Source organism: Anas acuta, chromosome 3 (genome assembly GCF_963932015.1).
Source record: "Anas acuta chromosome 3, bAnaAcu1.1, whole genome shotgun sequence".
Taxonomy (NCBI): Eukaryota; Metazoa; Chordata; class Aves; order Anseriformes; family Anatidae; genus Anas; species Anas acuta.
In genome coordinates, this window is record NC_088981.1 from 87650148 (window position 1) to 87673998 (window position 23851).

The 23851-nt window shown below is 38.5% G+C and overlaps 2 protein-coding genes across 4 annotated transcripts in view; both read right to left on the reverse strand.

Moving 5' to 3' along the window:
- Nucleotides 1-469: 469 nt before the first annotated feature.
- SDHAF4 (succinate dehydrogenase complex assembly factor 4) lies at nt 470-5430 on the reverse strand. Its single transcript, XM_068678239.1, has 3 exons — nt 5274-5430; nt 3209-3361; nt 470-735 (listed from the first exon to the last, which is right to left on the reverse strand). Exons 1-3 carry the CDS (start codon nt 5311-5313, stop codon nt 626-628), a joined length of 303 nt encoding a protein of 100 aa, XP_068534340.1. The 5' UTR covers nt 5314-5430; the 3' UTR covers nt 470-625.
- Nucleotides 5431-8794: 3364 nt separating this feature from the next.
- Nucleotides 8795-23851, reverse strand: part of FAM135A (family with sequence similarity 135 member A) — a 79349-nt gene continuing 64292 nt past the window's right edge. For 2 of the 3 annotated variants that reach the window (XM_068678238.1, XM_068678237.1), the window contains 4 exons: nt 20743-20894; nt 19136-19246; nt 11502-11615; nt 8795-10294 (listed from right to left, as the gene is read on the reverse strand). In XM_068678238.1, coding sequence (XP_068534339.1) covers nt 10089-10294; nt 11502-11615; nt 19136-19246; nt 20743-20894 — 583 coding nt within the window. In that variant the 3' untranslated portion in view covers nt 8795-10088. Of the gene's footprint in view, nt 10295-11501; nt 11616-19135; nt 19247-20742; nt 20895-23851 lie in introns of those variants that run through there. The other variant, XR_011095294.1, reaches the window with a different exon arrangement.

Sequence of the window (23851 nt, forward strand, 5' to 3'; positions counted from 1 at the left end):
GAACAAACACTTTCAGTTGTTGAAGATTAGAGAAAATCAGGTTGTTTCGTCTACCAAAAAGAGCTTCCACAGCAAATACCTAGAGCATTAGCATTTTCAGACATTTTAATGTCAGCTTATTCTCATATTAATAATACAGAAGCAGCCGGCTCACACTCTACTGAAGTATTTTAAGACCAGGCAAGTTCTTGAACAAGTGACTGAGTTCAATCTGACTGGTGTTCAGCTCCGTGCCAGGTACCTTAGTGATATTTAAAGGCCAGCAATATTAAGATCATCTTATCTAATACTCACCTTGGACCGTAAGGTGTGAGAAAATGTCATTTTTCCCCCGAGCAGCATTTAGCCAGTTTTCAAACAGACATCTCTATCTTTTCCGCCACCTCCATATCGCTTTGCCTGCATTCATACTGCCACAGGATAAATATCATTGAAGATCAGGTGCACATACAACCAACAGCTCCCAAAATTGATGTGTTACTGTGTTTATTTACATAAATATCTCAGAAAATTCATCACAAGCATGACACAAACAGGAAGCTTCACAGCAAATCCAGCTGAGGCTTTTCTATACATGATATATTTTTCACAGGAACATTATTAGCAATATTGATACATTTACACATTAAAAGTCTATACAACGTCCTTTCCTCTCCCAATCTCCAAAACGTGTCGGTTCAGGGCCTTTAGGTCCACCCCTCTCTTTTGTAGTAGGATTGATTCCATCAGGGAACTCTAGAATGAAGGGAAAAGTCATTAAAAAGCCTATAACGTTGACAAACATGGGCACAAATTGAAACAAAGTTCTCTTTGGACATCTTTTTAAACTTTGTGAGTGACAGAGCACTGGCACATGTTGCCCAGAGATACCATGGTGTCTGCCTCTCTGGAGACCTGCAGGTGGCCCTGCTCGAGCAGGGGGTTGGAGCAGAGGACCTCCAGAGGGCCCTGCAAACCCTAACTGTTATGTGAAATAGAAAGTTGTCATCATCTGTAAGCTTTGCCTCTCAGTCCACACTTAAATACAAATTACCTTGTTAAGGGCAACCTTGAGTTAAGCACTTCCCCCGAGCAATAATAGAATCATTTCAGAGTTTTGGGACTACAGTCAGTTAAAAGCGTCATCAAATTCTGTTCAGCAAACAAAAAAGCAACTCATGTCCAAAGCACCACAGTGACTTCACAGAAAGAACTGGCATTGTGCACGTATGCTGTTAACATGTTTGCTACATCTAAAATATCAGGTTGTTGTCTGTGTTTGTTCAGGTTTCTGATTTTAGACTCACAGGTGTAAGAACTTTAGTTGAGATTCTGTAGTTCTTGTACTTAAAACATCGTGTTTTCATGGACATTGTTTTTTCAGTAAATACCATGTTGAGGTGTATCAACAGACCAAACACCACCATCCTAGGCGGTACTATGACATCCTAGATAACTAAAATTAGACTTTTTACTTTTTAGAAATGAGCATGAGGCTGCTAAGTCCCTGCAATGGCCCTTCAGGAGAGGGGAACCCTTCCTGAGCAGGGTGTGAACGGGACTTTGAATGGGACTCAGGGCCGGCTGCACAGGCATGGCCAAGCCACAGAGGCGTCACTTTCTGGCACGGCACCACCCTAGGCTGGGTATTTTTTCATCCTGCGGCAGACTGCAGAGTGCTCTGAAGCTCTCTGCACCCCACACCACCCTTGCCACGGTGATTCCAGAACCTTCTGGTACACCCAGCTCTGGGCTCCCTCTGTCGCATCACTGAGCCAGCACCAGTGGGAACGCAGGTAACAAGGAGCAGGGCTGAGAATGAGAGGAGACAACAGGAACCCTGGGGAGTGATGAAAAAGGGCAGTGCCAGAAGCACTCATTTGGCTACAGGAGATGTGGGATGACACACCCTGGGGCCTGCTTGGACACTCACAAGGACCCTGACAGGGGATGTCAAGTACTTGAGTGCTCCCCACAGCTCAAGGAGCACAAAAGCATCTCGCATTATCCTGCAGATGTCATCAGCCTGGTACCCAAGCACTGCTGCTGGTCAGAAGTGTCATAAGGTTTCTCCACAACAGCTACACAGCAGAGGGACTCATAAATGGCTATCTCAAACCCTCACGTTTTTTTTTTAACAGCCATCAAGGATACTATGGGCAGTGGGCATTTTAACAAACTCATGTTATGTGTAAGAATACCCAGGTACAACTACATTTAAAGCCAAAAGAAACCTTCAATTTTGCTCTAAATATAGAACACTTAAGCCAAAAGCACAAGACAATAATTACACATTTGTTTTAAATGAAGCACTAATGGCATTTATTTCCCCAGAAATAAAAGGACAAGAGATTAAGAATTAAATACTGCTTAAAGAACAACTCCAACTCTGAGTCAGTGCTCAAGTGAGTCAATCTGAAATTGCTTGCACCCATTTTGCAGACCATGCTGTAATTTTTCAGTCATTCTGTCATCTGGATATTCACAGGGATCTACCAATATATTGAAAAAGCCTGTCCTGGAGACCTCGGAATGGATCAACACGGGTTATCGCTACTGGTGAACAAACAGTAACCACACAGCACACTGGTGTGTAAGATCAAGTCTGCCTAGTGCTTTTATTTAAGGAGAGATGGCTAATCAAAAAGGGAGGGAAACAGATTCCTTCTCTCTCCTGTCTGATAAATAAGCACGTTTACAGCAGCCTTCAGCAGTGACATCTGGTACCTGGGGCTGCCAGGCTCCCTGCACTAAGGTCAGGGGAACGCAGCCCCAGCAGCTGCACTTCATCAGGGCCCCCGGCCCCACCGAGGGCTCAGGAAACAGCACCTACTGGTGCTCTTCAAAACGCTCCGTGCATGGCTAAGAAATATCAGCCCCAAAATACAGCACAGGTCAGGAGTCTTTTGGGGACTAAGAAACAGAACTGACTTTTTTGGATATCAAAAAGTAGCTGGTGCCCTCATGAGTTCACCACCACCAGTTAGAGCTATACAGTAACAGGGTAATGCTGGCCACCCCAGTGACATTTAGTGGAACCCTCACTAGGTGAGAAACTCGCTGGGTGACTTTCTGCAGCATTTGACCACCCTTGTTTCGAGGAAGTTTCTGCTCATACATCCTTTGTGTTACTTGTCACAGCTGTCCCATCTCCATTTGTTTTCAGCACAACATCTCCAAACCATGACTTTCAAAAATATGGCTTCCAATTTTGTAAGACGTGACTTACTTTCCAGAGGTTCCCTCTCTATACTGGACTCCTCCGGTTCATCAAACCGACCTACTGGTAACTTCGGTTTCTTAAGTGCCTGCTTAGCGGGTTCAGGTCTTCCTCCTGTGTTAGAGCTGGTGCTCCTCAGAGAGCTGCAAAGCACTGATGACCCTGTCAAATGAATGGACACGCATAATGTAAACATGAGGCTTTAACACTGAACAGCTCTAGCACTGTTTAGAGAACCTCTGGTGAAAAAAAAAAGAAAGGGAAAAATACCAAAACCACCTAACTTCAGAAACTAGGGAATGAAGGCCAAGGAAAAACCCTCCAAATACTAGTTGAAAACTCAACTCACAACAACCTAAGAAATCAGCCCAGACTCTATTTTCAGTCCTAGAAACATGTGCAGGGAAAATTGTGTTAGTTGTGTAACTCTGTTCACATAAACAGTGTATTTTAAACTGCTTGAATTTCTCTTCACCATTACCTTCTTGTATTTTAGACTCTAAATAGTAGTTGTGCTAGCACAGACCAGTACATTCTGTTTTCCTGGAAGAATCCTGACCTCCCCGAGAAACCTGCTGATTTCCAGGTTTTGGCTCATTTCCAGCAGCTTTTTAGTCAGAAAAAGCTTCCACCTTCCCAAAGGAAAGCATTAAAAAAAAAATAAAGAAAAAAACATTGATCCTTTAGTAACAGGTATTCCAGAAAGTTGCTATAGAATAGATGGGCTTTGTTTATGACGGTAAAATAATTAAGCTGGTAGGCAAAAGCAGGACAAACTTTAAGCACATTTACATTCACTTATATAACTGCAAATTGTGCAAATGCTTTAAAGAGAAAAAAAAAAGGTATTTAACAAAGACCTACTAACAATTTTTAAACATAAATGTAGGAGAAAGCCTATCAGCTGTACCTCAAAGTTAAGTAGTCTAAAAACAAAGAGGTACACAGATAGTATAAGTCACGAATTGTTCAAAAGTCATTACCAAGTTAGAAATTACTTGTGAAAACCTCTCAAAATGACTGATATTTCTGCACTTGGTTAAAAAGCCAAGTCCGTAGCCAAAGTATCTTCAGAGGGTAGTTCTTGTTACTGTGGACATATGCCTGAAGGGGCTCTGACCTTTCTTTTCAAGAAGGAATCTTCCTGGTACCACCCAGGTGCACAGCACTGTGAAAACTACCCCACCGTGCTAAAGGGATCGCAGCAGGCAGCCTCTGCGAGCAGTGCAGATTCGCCACCTCTACACCAAACAACAATTGTCCTGCACTGCCACAACCAGAGCATCCATTCATCCCGAAATCCCACAACCTTAAGATTCAACCCCACGGTCACATAAACCATACCATGCCTGCCATCCACTGCCAATGCCCCGAAGGAATCTGTTTTTTTTTTTTTTTTTTTTTTCCTTTTGCTATGACATAGCAGACTACGAACAGAGAGGAATTTAATTCTCCTTCTTACACTAGACTCTTCTACTCCTGCCAATCAACTGGCTCTTCAGCAAGCTGAAATAGAGGACACTTAGAAAAATACGGCTAAATTATGCCTTATATTCTAGTATGAATTCAAACAGAAGTCACATTAAGCTACTGATATGAAATTGATTATCTCAGCACAAAGAGACAAAACCCATGTTTCCTATTTTTAACGCTTGCTGTTGCTGACCAAAATGCATTCCCCTTGACACAGCGGTGAGAGAAGTTGAACGCCAAGCACCTCTGTGAAAGGCACACCCGACCCCACCAGCACAGCGCCTTTTGCAAGCTGCCCTCGGCCTCCCTCACCCCCCTGAGGGCAGTCACCGAGCCACGCAGCGCGTTAATTACCCAGATGGATTAAAGAGAAGCTGAAAATCCCTCACACACCGGGACCGGGGCAGAGAGCGCCGAGGCGGCCCCCTCATCCCCCCCCCCCGCCGCCATTTCAGGCGCCCTTCAGCCACCGAGGCAACCGCCCCTAAGCGAAGAGGAGGAGGAGGAGAAGCCGGGAAGACCCCCAGGGTCCTCCTCACCCCCTTCGTTTCCCTTCTTTTCCTTTCCCTTCTCGTCCCTCCCCGCCCCGCCCGCCGCTTACTGGCCGCCCCCGCGGCGCCCCTCAGCAGCCGCAGCGCCATGGCCGCCTCAGGCCGCCTCAGGCACCCGGCGCGTGCGCAACGGCTGCGGGCGGGGCTGGCGCGGCCGCCGTTGGGCGCTGAGGGAGGGGCGGGAGGCGCGGCGCCGGGCGGGGCGGGGAGAAATAAAAAATAGTTAAAGGACAGCGGGGAAATAGCACCCGGAGGGGAGCTGGGACGGGAGAGCTCCTGGTTTAGGAGGAGGTGAACCTACTCGCGGCAGAGAGGTTGGAATTAGGTCGTTTTTAAAGCCCCTTCCAACCCCAAACGATCTATGATTGCATAAGGGAGTTAGGCTGGCACCACAGGGTTGAGTTTCAGGCTGGCTTTCTCCTCATAAATTAAAGGCTATAGAACGTTAAGGTTGTCGTGACTCTTCCCTTTTTTTTCCCTTCACATAATTGTTTTGTTATTTAATAAATTTGACCTCTCTCACACCAGCTGGTGCTCTTTCCGCACCTGAGTAGGTAGGAAGAAGGCAGCATGAAACCAAGCAACACAGCCCGGTCACTGAACACGATGGAGTACTTCAGACCACATCTTTTAACTTTTCCAATTTATACACTGAGAAAGTGCTCTGAACCCTCTACAGTCACAGAATCACAGAATTTCTAGGTTGGAAGAGACCTCAAGATCATCGAGTCCAACCTCTGACCTAACACTAACAGTCCCCACTAAACCATATCCCTAAGCTAGTCAGTGCAACCTAAGCCTGGCACAGATAAGGTCTGGGCATAGGGGGTGGAGGTCCTGTCATAAGCTCCAGTTGATTTCTTTTGAGCATACCGACATTTTTGTCAATCTCCAAACACCTCCTGCTAACTTTGCTCCTCCAGAAAAGGGAATTCAAAACTCAGTGCACAGATAGGAAGCCGCAGAAGATAACTCACTCACTCACTCAGCCATTTGTGGAGATGGGAGTCTAAAATAGCATTTTGTGTTTGAGCAGTTTAAGAAAGTAAATTAACAGCCACGCTCCGCTGGGTTTATTGCGCTGCAACTGGCAATGCCTACACGCTGGAAGTGATTAAATTTAACTGACTGCCTTCTGTGTGACATTTCCTCAATAAGCTTTTTATAACATGGTTAATTGGACATTAGAGACTGAAAATAATGGGAAGCCCTCTTCTTTATTCTAACAGCAAGATGCTGGGCTTCTACACTAGAGAGAATAAAATGTAATACTGGTGGTTTGTGCAGGAAAAATGCTCTTCTGACCAAAAGCAGCAAGGAAAAAGCCCACGGGTCTATGACAAATTCCAAATCATATATGCACTTGCAACAGTAAAAGCTATCACAAAATCCTTACCTTAAAAAATACTCATACCAAGCTGTCTGCAGGTACCAAGTAGCAGTACGCTCTGTGGCTTGAGGGCTTAAAGCAAATCCATGAAAATCATGCTGACATGCATTCCCAGATGTTAAGGATGAAATAGCAATGTAGGATTAGCTAGGAACTATTCTTCCACCAAAAAATAAGCTGAGGTCTTCAAAGCATTATTTTCTATGCTTTATTTGTTATATTCCTGTAAAAATGCAAAATGCAAATTTTACTCCTCAATTGTGTACTTCTAGATCCTGCGGTTGAGAAGGTTGTGAATCTGAACATAGCTAAGTACAAATTTAGCACATGCCACAGGAATTTGCCACTTTGTAATTAAAAGAAATGTTTGCTGTTGTTGTTTCCCCCCCCCATTTGCTGATCATTTCTCTCTTACTCTCCAGCTTGCCTTGCAAGGAAGAATCAAAAATTGTATTATTTATTTTGCTGTTCTAAAAAGCAGGAAATAGGAGACTTGGAGCTAACACACACTCTGCCAGCAGGTCAATTCAGATGAGCCAGAACATAAGCTTTCCACAAGTGTTATCTGGAAAGTACGACATCCACCACTGTCACACACCGCCGCCAACAGAAATTGATTCCTAAGGATCCCTCTGAGCATTTCCTTTCTGAAGTCAAGAAACCTTAGCTGTCTGAACAACATACCTGTGCTGATAAGATTAGCTTGGAATGAAGGGTGTTTTGTGGCTACAGAATAAATTTTCCACCAATGTGGAAATTCTTAGCTCTGCTGCAAAGCCTGGTGACTTCCACAATTTTCTCATTTTTTCCCCAACACTTAATTTGGACGGAAGATTCAAACACAAACCAAGAAATTCACTTATGTACACTACACACAAGCAAAATTTCAGATACTGTCATTTTACACGATGATGGCCTAATACTGGGAGCTTTGCGAATAACAAGAGCAACAAACCCCCTTCAGGGATTGAGAGACAGGCAGCTCCCTGAAGGAACAAGACCCTAATATGTAACTACCGTCCTGTAAGCAGCATCTGATGCAGCCTAATCCTCTGTCAAGTGGTTGTACAATACCTGCACAGAGGAGAGGTCGCTATCACCACAGGAAGATGAAGCCCTGATTCAAACAGGAGAGGGAGAGAGGGAGCACTTTGGATCACAGCACTGAATTAATTTTGCATATGAGTCCATACTTCTATCTGGTAAATAGAAATACGCAGGAGTGGGGGGAGCACGCACACAGTTGTCCAAAACATGGATGAGTGCATGTGTTGTTCAGACAGCAACTGCAAGCATGCCATACAGTTAATAAATGCACTTCCAGGACACACTGGGGTTATCATGCCACTTGGTGCTGTCTTACAACAAGTAGTGGCCATTCCTTTGGGACTTCAAGATGTCAAACAGCCCCCACGAAAGCTGCAGTACTGAGAGGGCTCACAGACTACAAACGGACTGCACTGGGCAATACACATTAGGAGAAAAAGAAGTTCTCTACGTGCAAATATCACATGATTTTCTATACCATCCATTTCCCTTAAAGAACAAGCCAAATGCAAGACTGCTTAAATGTATGGGCTCAAGTATTAAAAAAGTCAAGAAAAATGTTGCTACAGTGCAGGATATTTCTGCTTTGCTAATCACAAAAGCATGATGTACACTTTCCGATTTTCAGAGGGATCCAGGAAAACATTTTTCAATAGTGACAGAAATGTCTAAATAGTTCTGTACTCACAGTATTTTAACTTCATCATGGTGAATCAAGGAAAAATTTGTAGATCTACTTCCCTAAACTGATATTAAAAAATTAAGCTACTGGAATACTCTTAAACAAAAGGCAGTCAAGATGCCAGAACATAATTTAAATATTTCAAACATGGTAGCACCATCATAATATAAGAATCATTAATAAAGCTAGACTTTGTTAGAGGGGGAATGTTAAGGTATCTTTGTGTCATAAGCACTTGCTTAACCCAACTCTAATAAAAACCTCTGAAATGGACACGTTGCCAAGCTGCAGGTGCTCAGCTGAAACTTGGAAGCCAGAGAAGAAAACAGATTACAAAGACTGTATTAACAAACCATATCAAATGCAAAACCACATCATTATAAACTATTATTGCTATATTCATTTCAAATAATACAAAATTATTAATTATATGCAAAAATGCCTCCCCAAAATTTTGGTAATTCGCAGAAGATTTCAGTTTCTTTAATTGCTTCCATTAGAGCCATTTGTTCATTTTATTAACACCAGATGCAATAACACAAGGCTAAAAATAAACATGCATTATACAACAAATTTATATTTTGCAAAAAAAATGTTCATTACAATTAGTGAATGCACAATGTCACCCCCTTCTCCCCCCATCTTTAGTGAATTATTGTTTGAAACAGAGAAAAGGGAAGGAAGGAGAAACCAAACGTAATGCTATTCAGCACCAGTAGAAAGTCAACAGACCTTTAACATTCCTGTATATCAAAAACATTTTATCTGTATCACTAAACAGGTAAAGTTTACAATATTGTCCCATTTGAAGATGTATTGGTTTCTATTTACAATACTTTGTAGTCAATAAAACATTTTAACAATATTTAAAAATTGATTAAATTCATAAAAGTATTGCAGAAATTTATAACATTTACTTATTTTATGTACATACAAGGAAGTCCATGTAAAACTGTCCATGTTCATCTGAAGAACTGACAGAGTAAGGAGCAATTTTAATACAGTTTGCAAAACCCCAATTATTTGAAGGCAGCTATCATTAAACATTCAAAAATCCTTAGTTGCCATTTGCTTCTGAAAACTAAAGTTCCAGTAATAAAACTGAGTATGTAAACTAACATGTTTTTGAGATCAGTAGAAAATATATTCCCACAGGTGTAACGTATTTAGTAACGATGGCAATGACTTTGTAGAAAATTGTTAAGATGTAGTGATATCTGAACAGACAACTCACTAATGGTCTTTGCAAGACTCAGGGATGTAGTCATTTTCAAATTCCCAGTATTTTAGCAGCTCGTTGTGTTTCCAGTTAAAACTTCTTGCAGTGCTAAAATACGACGACTGAATGTGTAATACCATATCAGAATTTTTAAATCCAATTAATTTTGGCATCTAAACCCTCCTGTAAAATAAGCCAAGTAGCATTGACTTCTGTAGTCTAAGAGCCCGTAATAAACAAACCAAAAGTACACACGGTGCTTTAATCTCCAAATAATCAGGTACCCCAAATTAAGAAAAAGTAATAGAAAAGTAAAAAGAATAAAATAAAAAAAAATATTGCACAGCCACATTACCTAGAAAGTAAAGTTGATGTTAAAAAGCCCTAAGTGTGGATGATATAAATTATCTTCCATATAAAAAGTATAAATATCTCTTAAAATACAGCTGCAGCTATACTTTAATACCACACATTATTTGATTCATCTGTTAATGAGGTAATAACCAAGTCTCTTACAATGCTTTTCTCTACTGAAAATATTTGAGGGCAGCAACAAGGAAGAATTTTTCTAAAAATATTTCTGAATCAAGAACAGCAATGTGTGCAGCTCTCCCTATGAGCGAATCTGCTGTATTGGGCAACGCGTTAATTACATTATAACGAACCAAATTACATTCCTTATTTTGAAGAACTGGCAGAAGCAGGTTCTGGATCATTTCAGCATAAATTGGTCCTGCAGAGGAAAACAAACATTGCACTGCGTGAATCACCAGGAACAAACACAGTTCTATGACCTTGAACTGAAAACGAATGCATTCCAGAACACTAACAGCATGCATTACGCTGCTTTTCTGTTAACACTGAGTACAGTTTAATTTCCTCAGATACCTGGGAAAAAATCACCTTACTTACTTTGCATTTTGTTCTTTGTAGATTTAGAGTGAGAATGTGCTTATCAGTATTCATTTTTTATACTGGCTATGTAAAAGGTATTTACTTGTCAACATATAATATCAGAATATGACTGTGCTAGGATAGCTCAACAGTAAATACGACAACCAGCCATCCAGGGCCTCCTCAGGAAGGGTATGAAAGTATTCAAATTAGACCAGAGGAGGGCCATGGAGATGATCAAGGGGCTGGAGCACCTCTCCTACGAAGACAGGCTGAAGGATTTGGAGTCGTTCAGCCTGGAGAAGAGAAGGCTCCAGGCAGACCTTACAGTGGCCTTCCAGTACCTAAAGGGGGCTTACAGGAAAGTTGCAGAGGGACTCTATCAGGGCAAGGTGTAGTGATAGGACAAGGAGGAATGGCTTTAAACTAAAAGAGGATAGGTTTAGATAAGGAGGAAATTCTTTACTTGTAGGGTGGTGAGGCCCTGGCACAGGCTGCCCAGAGAAGCTGTGGATGCCCCATCCCTGGAGGTGCTCAAGGCCAGGCTGGATGGGGCTTTGGGCAACCTGGTCTGGTGGGAGGTGTCCCTGCCCATGGCAGGGGGGCTGGAACTAGATGGTCTTTAATGGCCCTTCCAGCCCAAACCTTTCAGTGATTCCACGATCTCTCAAAATTGGAAAATTGCATTTTCATTCACTGCTAGTATTAAGCCTCAACTAAATAGAACCCACATGTTTGAAGCTACAACTGGACATCTTCAAAAAATGAAAGCTATTTGTCCTCCCTATTCATAGAGTAACACATCAGGGGCTGTGTTTGTCCCACCTAACCTTCAATGAAGTTTATAAGCTAGAAATATGTTCAGTCTCATCTTTTGCAGGACATACTCAGAAAGCAATTCTGCTCTTATGTAGATTTTCTCCAGTACTACAGAGTAAGCCAAGGGTGTCTAAGACGTAGCTGAGGTGCCTGAAGCACTCAAAATTAAATGGGATGAATCCCAAACCTGTAAGCTTTCATATGAGTGGTCTTTTTACATTTATTACCTGATTGTTTATCCTTTAAAGCTGTTTTACACATCTCAATGCGAGCGGAGTGATAAGGAACGTAACGATCCTGCAGAGATCCTACTAATACAATGTTTTTGAAATAATGAAGACCTACAAGAAAAGAGAAAAAAGTATATATTATAATGAATCACTTGACAGTTACTACAGAATAATTAAATATTTTACAGCTGAAATTTGGCAGTGATTTATTATAAGACCTTGCATGAAAAGGCAGAAAGAATTAGTTACAAAAGACAGAACACAGAATTAAATTTTGAGTACTGGCCTTTTTCTCTGTACATATTTTAATACACACATACAGGCGTGACTCAAGTGCATTTCCTATTTAATCAAAACCAGTATGGTTTAAAACTTGCTCTGGCTTCTTAGACTGGAGGAGATGCAGGAATCAAGTGCTCAATTTCTGGCTGACAGAAGGGAGTAAAGCCCCTGCATTGCTTAACGACTGAACAACTTTAATGTGTGAGGAAGTAACTGGACCCTCCCAGATTTCAAATAAACTGATAAATAAAAATTATGCGTATCTATAAAAACGTACAGAAAATCCATCTAAACTAAATCCCGTGCTTTTCAAAAATGAAATCCCGTCTTTCTGTTCGTTTGTTTTGGCTGGTGTGGTTTTGAGAGGCTTTTACATTTTGTTTGGTTTGTGTTTTTTTTTGTTGTTTATTTGTATTGCCTGTGACTGCTGCAAAAACAATACTGTCTCAGCAGATCAGCTAAATCACCGGAATCTTTTATTTGACATCTGATGAAAAATGACTGCAGCAAATCTTACACAAAGATGCAGATACCAGTTCAAAAACTTTGTACTAAGCTGCAAACAATGCATTTGGAATGAATCAAAGGCAGGAATTCTCTGCAGGCTAATCTGAAATTGTTTTATAAATTCCTTGGGAATTTATCCTCTATCTTGTATTAAGTATTTCTGATATGAGCTTTCCCTTGAGAAATATGCGTTAGCATTCATGTAAAAGGTACAAAGAAGTGGGTTGCGTAGAATCAACCTGAGGAAGGAAGAAAAGTCCTGCAGAATCTTTAGAGGAACAGCAGTCTCCATCAATCCACATTTATGTAGTCTTTTTTCAGCCTCACATACAAACAAAACCAGAATTAAAACAAAAATAGCTTAGGACATCACAGGTTAATAAATTAGGCACCCCCCTTTTGGTCACAGTGACTCATTTTTGTGGTTTATATAAAAATAGAAACAATAACTTATATTTATAGTTCAAAAATAATATAATGGACGTGTAAATATAAATTCCATTTACTTCAGGTATGACAAATACAAGGAATCTTTCCTCAAGTGTTTGAGGGAATTCTCCAGTAGGAACAAAAAAGGCATACAGCATATTTCATAAGCATGAATTTTATTCTTTAACCATTCTTTTTTTTTTTTTTTTTGGTGGTGTTTTTTTTTTTTTGGATGGGTCTTTGTGCTTATTTTGAAGAAAAATATCCAAGTCTTGTGCTTTGGAGTTGTTTTTTCTGACATGGTTGACTACAAATGTGCACTCCAAGAATGAGAGGATTCAAATGGTGTATATAAAACATACAGAGCCTGGCAACCCCTTGGATGTCTACAACATGAGATAACTCAAACCATCTGTCAATGAGAAAAAACTGCATGGTGTTCAACAGCATCTTTTCTGCTCTCCAGACAGTCTGTGAGACTACTGAGGGCATGGGCTTGGAATGATCTCTAATATGGGAGTGTGCAGTGCTCAACTGTGCCTATCTTAAGCATACTTGTGGACAAAGAAGAAATTTATCACTATCTTTCTTTTATGTAGATGTAAAAACTGGACGCCAGACATCTTTCCATGTTGTTCTTTCACTTACTTCCTAGACTTCAAATATATCCTGCCTTTAAATTTGAAATTATAGAATAGACTGAAAACCAGAATAAAGCTCTGTTAATTTCTATGATCCTTATCTTAATTTTCCCTCTAGAAAGAAACAAAAATAATAATAAACAACTCACCAGACATAAAACAAGGTCTATCACACACACCAGAAGTATTCAAAAAAAACAACAAAACAACCCAAACGTAAAATTATTCTAAGTAATCATTGAACCAATCTCACTTGTTCAGCAAAATTTTCAGCTACTGAATTGGGAACCCCCCCCCCAAAAATCTCATTAGGCCACCATTTTTAGATTCCTGTAGATTCCTGCAAAACACTAGAAGATTAAAACTGAATTCTATCAGAACAAAATATATTTGAACTCACCACATAACCTCATCTGCAAAACAGATCACATTTTGGCAGAGTACTATAAAAATACTGATGTTTTCATTAACTAGAAAGCACTGACTGAATTTTTCAACAGGATTTGAGACGGCCTGGAGGAAACTAAACAATCCAAGTGAAGGATCACTGCTGAAATAATAATGTTTGTCCCATACAACAGAATGTTCTTTTCTGTAGTAACAAACCTTTTCTAGGCTTTCCAAATTTTTACGACGATTCTCATAATCTAACGGAACTTCATTTTCAGTCAGAATTAATTTAAGCACACACAGAGAGTGCATTTTTTATCATTTAACCATCTTTTCATTCATGTCAGTGCATTAATGAATTCTGGATAATGGCATTAGTCATTATTAATGAATGGTATCTAAAAATTCATGACAATGTTTTTTTCCCCAATAATTTGTCATTTGGGAAAATCTGTCTGGAGCAGTAGATGTAGAGACCTGGTAATCCAAAATTATCTACAATCAGAGAGAAACAGTTTTCTTATATACATTCCAGCACCAGAATGAGAGCGCCTGTAAATCTAACGCTAAGTCTGCCCTCTAGCTGAAGTCAACGTGCAAGTAGGGAATGGAAGATGAAGCCACTGGTAGCATGGGCTGGAGATTTTCTCTGACATTTTATGACAAAAGGGATGACAAAGTTCTGTCTACCCCCCTTTAATTCAAAACAAGGCTTGAATTATTTGCAATGGACAGTATATACTGTGGATACAATTCTTGAGCATAAAGAAATCAAAATCACTTATGATAAGCTTCAAAAAAATACAGCAATCTGATTTTGGTAATAACCTCCCATTTTGTTTAGGAATATACTAATTGCAGAATCCAAGAATAGAATAATTTAGGTTGTAAGAGACCTTTAGAGATCATCTGATCCTACCTACTTGCTCAAAACAGGGCCAGCTTTGATGTTAGATCAGTAGCTCGCATTGTATCTGGTTGCTTTGACTTGAATGAAACTCCTCAGTTTTGTCAAGCTACTATATTGCAAACATTTCCTACAATTCTATCAATTTACAAACCTGTCTGGAAAAAGGGATCTGGAAGCTTTGCCAAAAACGCACTCTGAAAATAGGGACTTCAGAAACTCGCTGTGAAAGGCAGCTCTCTCTCCTGCAGGTTATCTGTTGCGCTACTTTGTGAAGTTAGTACAGCACACACAAAACTGGAATCATGACCTCAAAATTCACTCTCCATAACAGACATCTCAAAGCAGAAAACGTCAGCCATGCTTATTCATGGCTTTTCTGTTGTTACTGTGGACATAGACTGAAACCCAAACAACTGTCCTTTCCTCCTTTCAGAGATCAGGAAAACATGTATTTTTAAAGGGGGGAGATACAGTAATAAACAAGCAGATCAGAATCCTGCTAACCAAGACCTGTGGAAGTGCTGAGACACATGAATCTAAGCCTACCTACGTAAGTACAAAATGCCCAGAAAGAGACCACAGCTATGCACTCACATTTGTGAACTCTGTGGCATAAAAGGAACAGAACCGTAGAGCAACCCTGTTGGTGTGAGGAATCCCTCATCCATCACAATGCCTATTTTCAGGAGAGTTTACTTTGGACCAGCTCCATCTGGTCCTGTGGCTGGAACAGGCGTTGGCTGCTGATGCTCACTCATTGTGTTCTGAAGCAAACGGATGATGAAGAGATTTGCTTCCCAATGCATTCCTCAGCCAAACTGAAGTGCTGATGCAGGCATAGTCTGCGACTGACTAACAGGACTTAAAAGAATACATGCATCAAGCCGAGGAAGAAAAACTCTGAAGCTTGTTGCTTGTTGAAGCAGCTCTGAAGTTTGTTGCAGGAAGCGCTCCTTCCCATGAGCAAACAGTCTGTGACTGGGGGGGAAAATTGCACTTTGAGGTTTTCCTTCTGGAAGCGAGTCTCAGCAGGCCATGCTTCTCATACACATTCATTGTAAGAGAACTAGTGCTGTTTGAAGTTCTGGAGTCACTCTATTTGGGAAGGCCTTAATTCCAAATGACCTGCAAAAATTTGTATCAACTTGGGATTTACCTCCAGGGTCTTCATTCTCAGTGTTTGAGCTGACCGAGAAGCTCAAGTTTCTGTTGGCAAAGACCAGCTGATGGAATTGGACTCTTTGATTTTAATACCAGTACTGAACAGTGTGCTGGGGTTCTAAACAAGGTATTCACAAACAAAACATTTGTCTGAAACCAAGCTAAAGCCAAATATTACACATCCCTGACACTGTTCTTAGACAATCAGAATGTCAAAACCAGCCTACCCCATCTTCAGGTCTACCCAAGCTACTGCCTTTCCACTTCTCAGACAAAAACTACAATGTGTTCCAATTGAAAAAATAATGTATTTGAAAATCCTCATCAAATCCATATCCCTCCTAAATCTGTTAAAAAACAAAACAAAACAAAACAACAAAACCTTCTGATTATTTTGGTGATATGCCAATAAACACTTAGGATTTAATATACTACCTAATTCTCCCATTTTTTTGTTAGAAAAAAAATGAAGGTACAGTATCACTTGTAGAATTTGAGCATGCCCGGTTCTCAGAATAAGTGGAAGATTAGTGGTAGATTAAATGGGAGCAGAAATCAGAAGCTGTGTGAATTCCTGAACTTGTCACTGAATCACAACACGGTGCTGTGCTAAGCAATGCATCCATGCACTGGTTTCAGATAATACTTCACTAATTTCCAGTTATCCTTTTAAGGACAGGTCTGTATTACTACCATTTTGTAAGTTTTATGGCAAATATTAGGTGTTCAGTAACAAGAAACATTCTTTTCCACTAAACAAACAGACCACACTAATGTCTAAAAGCCAAGCAATTAGAAAATAATACTAAATATTTTTTATTCTTCTGTCCAAAAATTTTATCGAGTTAATTTCAAATAACTTATTTTTTTATTGAATAGTTATTACTGCAACATGAAATTCTATTTACACAGAACACAGTAATTTTCATGTGTTTTTTCATCTGCGCTGCTACAATTGTTTTTGTATCGAACAGCTTGTGTGTCATCATAGCTGGCAACCTGCTGTAATTTCTTGTCACAGTATGAAGCTAACAATCATTTCCAAGACCCCAGAAGTTACCAGACAGATTGCGGCTGCTGAAGACATGACAAGCAAATTTTAAGGAGATTGTTTTTAAAGAAGATAATTCTTAGAAATGTCATTATGAAGAAACAACAGCAGAAATCTCTATTTTCCACCAGTTAAAGCCAATATAAATTGGCCTCAACTACCAACATGAAGTGATCAGTACTTTAAGTAACTTAAAATTCAGGAATTGTTACAAAGTTGAACTCTCTTCATAAAGTTGAACTCTCTTCATTTTGAATTATCCTACTACTTTTTTTTTTTTTTAATGAGCAGATAAGTTTAGATTTTGCACCTTATCAGCAAGTACCAACAATGGTAACTGTAAGAAATAAAATACCTTTACCTTAATAACTCTTGAATGGTCAAGTCCAGAAAGAAAATCTTTTTTTTTTTTTTTTTAAATAACAATCCCATCAGAAATTGCAGAATATTTAAATCTCCATTTCTCCATTTCTTCCTGCTACAACCTATTATTCTTCAAAATAAAGTTCTATTTATTTTTCACAGGGTAACTTATTACAAGTTCCCCAAAATTATTTTGTTTTCAGAATTCTTGAAGATAATGTAAAAGTGGTCCTTTTAAGGTTGCTTCAACAAGTTAGATTTTTAATGTTGTTCTTTCTGCTTTGACAAAGACACTTGGTAACTGGGCAATGAGTTGTACTGGACTTTAAAAATATTCTACAAGTATAACACTCCATTAAATGCAGAGAAGCAAAAGCAGCTCAAAGACAAGCCTCATAAAATGCTACAGAAAAGCAGATACTTAGTTCATCACTATCATCATTGCTTGTCAGTTGCTATAATTTATTGAATCAATCATTTCAAAAAGCACTTATAATTTAAGAATCAATTCCTATTTATACACCAGAAAGATATAAAGAAGATTGTTAAAATACTCTGTCTGTCATTCTGCCTTGACAATTCAATTGAGAATAAAATGTATACGCTCCCAGACTTCACTTTCTAAATGAGTTAGCTGTATACTAGATCTAAGGAAATTCTGCAAACAAAACTCTTATGTAGACTAACTTGTACACAAACAATCCAATGAACACATTGTAAATCATAGATATCTATGTTTAGGTGGATGTATTTACTTGTTATTAGTACCTTTAAGCTAAAAGGAATGTCAACAACAACCTCATAACACAAAGGTTAGTCACTTAGATGAATCACTCTTCCAGCATATAGTGATATTTATCAGGCATAACACAACATAGGTATGGTTTTCATCAATGTTATTTGCCAGAAAACTTGAAATACAAACTCAATTTTGCACCAGCTTTTTTTTTAAAACAAAAATCAGACCACAACTAATGACAATAAGCACCTCGTGCTTGAGTATGAACCATGTGTTCTTCACAAGTTCATTTTTTATCTCAGAACTGGATAATTATAATTCAGTCCCATCACAGGATGAATTACAATACATGAATAGCAGGCACTGTAACAACTGGGAAGAAAACTTTTTTCACTTTTCACTGGTTGCTTTAAAGAAAATCCTACCAAAAGATTTTTACAGTGAAGGAAAACTGAGGTAAAGAACTTAAGGAACTTGAGTAGTATAAGCTCTGGGTGACAATTCATTCAGCAAATACTGACAGATGGATTTAAGTTGTACAAAGGAAGAGCTGCATGATATAGACGGGAAGGATTTGTTTATGACATATCTATCATTTCTATTCTTACTCTGTTCTGCTTCTTCCAAGTCCTGTAAGTTTTAATACATCAAACATCACAGAAACAAGGATGTCAGTCTCTTGCTGCCCAAAGCTCTCAACCAAATGTCATCTGTAACAAGCTGCTACAAACATTTTGACAGAGAAACGTGCCCAAATTTTCCACAAAACATCATGAGCACCTCTGGCTTGGCTGACACACATTTCAAAATACCTGTCAAATGAACCCTCAATAAACTTTATGGAGCGTGGAGGTACTTGACTCATCACATTGCAATAACTAGCTTCAGAGACTGCTGGAGGAGGCTGACATATACAGTGTAGTGGCTGCACTCAAAACTTAAGACTCCTTAGTTAGGAAGGAAAGTCTAAATGTAGTGGTCCATCTCCAGAAAAAAAATAATGTTTTACCATTTACTTACTTGCAAAATATAGAACTAAAACTAAAGTAACTTAAAGAAACTGAAACAAGAGCTTGTTGGAAACCTTTTTTTCCAGGTTCCTTGTTCAGATTTATGCACAGTGGTCTTTAGAAGACAACCAATAATAACAAAGTTTACCTGCTTTTTTACTAAGCTTGTATAAGAACGTTTGTCGTGGATCCGAATGGTCTCGACACGTCAGCTGCAACAAAGAGCCAGACTTCTTCCACTTCTGCATAAACCACAGTCCTGCATTGGAAGGTACAATATGAGTATGGATCCAAAATAAAATATGAAAATGAATGTAAAGTACGTAACATACATACATTTAGCCTCTCAGATGTGACTGTTCTATTTTTCATGTCAGCACTGTCACACTTAGGCATTTTACATTTTTATTCCTTTTTTCTTGTCTATATGTGTAATAAAGCATGAAGACCATTATTTCAACTAATGTACATGCCCTCCTACAAAGTATATTTAAAAAAAGTGGAAATATATTGCTGTTAGACATAAGGCAATGTACAAACTATTTCCATAATTTACAGAATATTAGAACGTTTTGATGTTGAAATATGTATCACTAAACAACAAGCATATTTTTAGAAATCTGGGAAATAAGCTTTAAAGCAGCACTGAAATCATCAAATATAACTAGGAAGAAGAATATAACAAAGGAAGCAAAATTTTCTGGGAGGAAAACCATACTAATTCTATGATTTTGTACCCTCTTTATTGGTCAATGAGCAAGTCAACTGGCTAACTGGCTTTTCAGAAAAACCTATAACCCTTGCCACACACAAGAAAAGCACACAATCAAGTCCTTATAGCCTCAACAATTTCTTTATGTGCTGATTCAACCCTCAGGGAAGTACTTATTTATTTATTTATTTTTAAATAACAACTTACGGAAGGTCTTTCTTGGTATTTTCTACAATCTTAGAGTCTGCTTCCATAAAGTACCATCATAACTGCCATTAGCCAACAATTCCTGTTAACTTTTTTAAGCCAATCCTATGTGAGTTGAAAGTTTTTTTGTTTTTTTGTTTTTTTTTATGAAGCAATTGGACAATCAATAAACTGGCACCAAATGAAGTAATCTTCTTCATGATTTTAGCATGTACACTGAACAGTTTAATGAGCATGTTTGTATTTACTGAAAATAAGGGTTACTCAGTTTGCTTCTGCACCCTCCAAGGCAGGGGGTAAACTCAGAAACAAATTTTCATCTTTAATTTATTTTAAACTTGTACGCTACCTGAAAATATTCTCTAGAATTTATTTGAAAAGCATTTTCTACAAGTTCTCCTAGAGCTATATTTAGTCTTCAGAAAAACAGACATTGACGAGACACACATCTGCAGGAACATACTGGATAACTCATGGGCATCCAGCCTTTTCTCTTTTGTTAATATAAGAAAAAATTGTAAGGTATTTTTGAGAGAGAAAACACAGTACTAATGGTTCAGAATTGCTTTACTGCGTCTTACCCACTTGCTTTGCAAATTTAGTATAGTAAAATTCAGTTTATAATAAATTGAATTCAGTCCATTAAAGCTGGAGTTTCTTTAAGATGTAACAAAAAAGCCTGAATCAAACATACTGGAAAACTCATGTATCAGCCATCTTCTGCACATCTTTACTGATACTTTATTTTTATAACCTTGCACACTACATGTAACTGCTAAATGCATTTCAAGGACAAAACCTCCCCTAAACTTATACTACCAATAATAATAATATACCTGTATTAACAAGAGCACTGCTGTTGTAGAGGGTACCAAGATGTGGTCCAGACAGAGACAGGAAGGTGTGAAGTTTGTTGAGGTAATATTTAAATCGAGGTCTTGTGAGCACTGAGCGGATTATTAAATTACCCAGTGAATGTCCAATAAAGCTGTTTAAAAAGAAAAGCAGAATTTGAAGGCAAATTTCTTATTTTTTTCTTTTAGACAGCAAGAAATAAAACTGGTATCATCAAATGCTGAAGGAGTATAGGAAAAAAAAATGAAAGTTTCCATTCAAAAGCCTGTACTTTAGGAAATAATAGAAACACAGCTTTTCTTTCCATACATCCCAAGCCACACAAGTTCCTCAGGAAAACGTTCTGAGCTCCTTCAAATTAATTTTACACATTGTTTTTGAAAAACTGTGAAAACAAACTATACTTTGACCAACACCTCCCACCCAAAACCAAGATTATTGCTGGGTCTATTTCCCTTAGCACCAAGTATTCAGAAAATATTTTGAGATGTACAGGACTGAATAAATCACAGCTTCAACATGTGATGACATTCAGTATGATAAATGCATGAGAGTTACTGAATCAACCTGCTGGAGAAGGATTCTTATAAGGGGGAAAACCATTACTGAACCAAATCTGAATATTTTAAAGTAGAAGTAACATCTCAAATCTGCTTAACAGTTTGACCAAAAAAAGTGATAATCAGCTTGAGCTAGGCAACTGAAGTTATCTGTCTGCCAGGAGAATATTACATTTAGTTGTGTGCCTGGTTAATCGACTCAGAGGGAAGACTGATAGGACTCTTTAACTTGATGTGCCTATAATTATTACTTCAACTGAGTTGCCTCCAGTCATATCTACAAATCTGTACAAAGCATTTCTTTGGCAAGGACACTACAACATAAAGCATTTCTAGTTATTATGCAGCCATGCTTACAGATCCCTGGTGAGGTAAGGACCATACTAACTTAGGCACCGAGTTAAGGAGTTTATGATACAGGCAAGACAGGCAAAATTGAAAGGAAAAAGTTGTCTTCCTGTTTTACAGAGGTAATTTCATGACTTGGAGAGAACAAGCCACCATCCAAAAATATATGGGAAATCTATGCTAGAACTATTGTGGCTGAATCATGTAATTGCCACATTATATCCATAATATCACCTTTCCAATATGCTTTGCATCACTGCATTCTTCGACAAAAATAGCTGTAACAAAGCTACCAGTATCTACATAAAATATACTGCTAACAAATTACTTGAGTATTCAATTTCTTCCCATGCAAGAACTATTAGCTCTGAAAATTCCAATGTAAAGCTAAATGAAAAAATCAAACATTAGGCCACAGAATTGCAGAGCCACTCCTAAACTCTGACATAACCGTACACTTCTGGGTGATGGAACAGGCTATTTCTTTGTTACCAAAACAGAGTTTAACAATATATGCGTATTTTTTCTGGTCACTTTTACTATTAGATTTTCAAAATTGCTGCAGTATCAGAAATCCTTTGCCACTATGTTTGCCTGCTATATTTACCTAACTTTGAAACAAAAAATAGGTATCCTCTGTGTTGTCACAGTCACAATAAAAAGCTCAACAGGGGTGTGCTTGAAAACTAGAATACTGAGTTGCTGAATCTCTTGAATACTAAGATTTAAAACTATTCTCTTAACAGTATGCCATGAAGACCATACAGGAAAACCAAAACTGTAGGTTATTATTATTATTTCTTTAGGAACAAGAAAATGCCCATAGAAATTGAGTAAGTTCATCCTGCAGATGGTCTGCACCACAGTTACAGCTCTTGGAAAAGAGATTATTTTCTAAACAAGATCTGGACATTAGCAGAGATGATCTCTTAGCAGTTCTTTGAGAGTTCAACTATCATTTACTAAATGGCATAAAGGGATAAGAAACTCTTGTATTATACCATAAAAAAGGACAATTTTTAATCCTATCATCCTCAAGAATATGGGCATACCTGAACCAAAACTTCAGAAACATGAAAGACCCATTTGAGAAAAAAAAACAAAAAACAAACAACAAAACATGCTTGTAATTATCTATGTGAACATATTTCAAAGATTAAACATTTCTTAATTTGTAAAGATCTTGAAAAACATCAAAAATTACTGTAATGTATTGGGTTCAAACCCAGGTGTTTAGGTGAACATGCAATAAGCCTTTAATAGGATTTCCTAAGAGAGAAAGGTTTAGGAATTTTCTCAAATCAAGTGTGAGAAGAAAGGCTTTGAAAAATGCAAGACAAAAATGTAACTCATGCTACTCATTGTTTCAGATACCTACAACTGTGGGATGCTCTGAAAAGCCAATGCATCTCTGAACAGCAGGTGGCAACATTACCATCTTTTGAATACAAGGTATTACTGACTCAACACACTAAAGGAACAGAATTATAATGTAGTATTTATATTTGCTTTATGCCCCAGGTTTCCAAATTCAGATCATACTGGGAAATTACACACAGTACAACCTTGTTTATCTGTGCTAATACATGAAAGATCATGTCCAAGTATAAAAATTTATGGAAGAAAAAGATATCCATCAAAAGCCATAATTAAAAAGAAACAGAAGAAATTGCTGAAACAATCTCAAGCTCAGGAACGCTATCTAAAGTGCCAAGAGGTACGTGAATAATAGGGTATATATACCCTATTGTACATCCTCTGTTTATATTCTTTCCCTAAACATTTGTCTCTGGTCACCATGAGACACTGCTGACTGTGCTAGACAGACTCCAGAGTCTGACTGGGGAACAGATGTTTTCATGTATGCAGAGCATGAAAAATTGCCTTTTTTGGGGTTGGGGGTGAGCCAAAGTTACTTAAAAGAGGATGAAAAGTTGAAAAATCCATTGAAGCCAAAGTCCAATAGAGGTGATCAGAAATATATATAGGACCATACATGAGGAAGATGGTTTCTGAAACTATCTGCAAAAGCATGTCGTTCATTTCCTAGTTGTATCATGACCTAGAAAGGCTTCCATCCTTACAGATATTCAAAACTTGAATGGCTCTAACTGAGCAATTTCGAAGTTGGATCTTTCATAAAGTAGATCAAAACCTGATCTAACTATTAAGGTGGCACTCC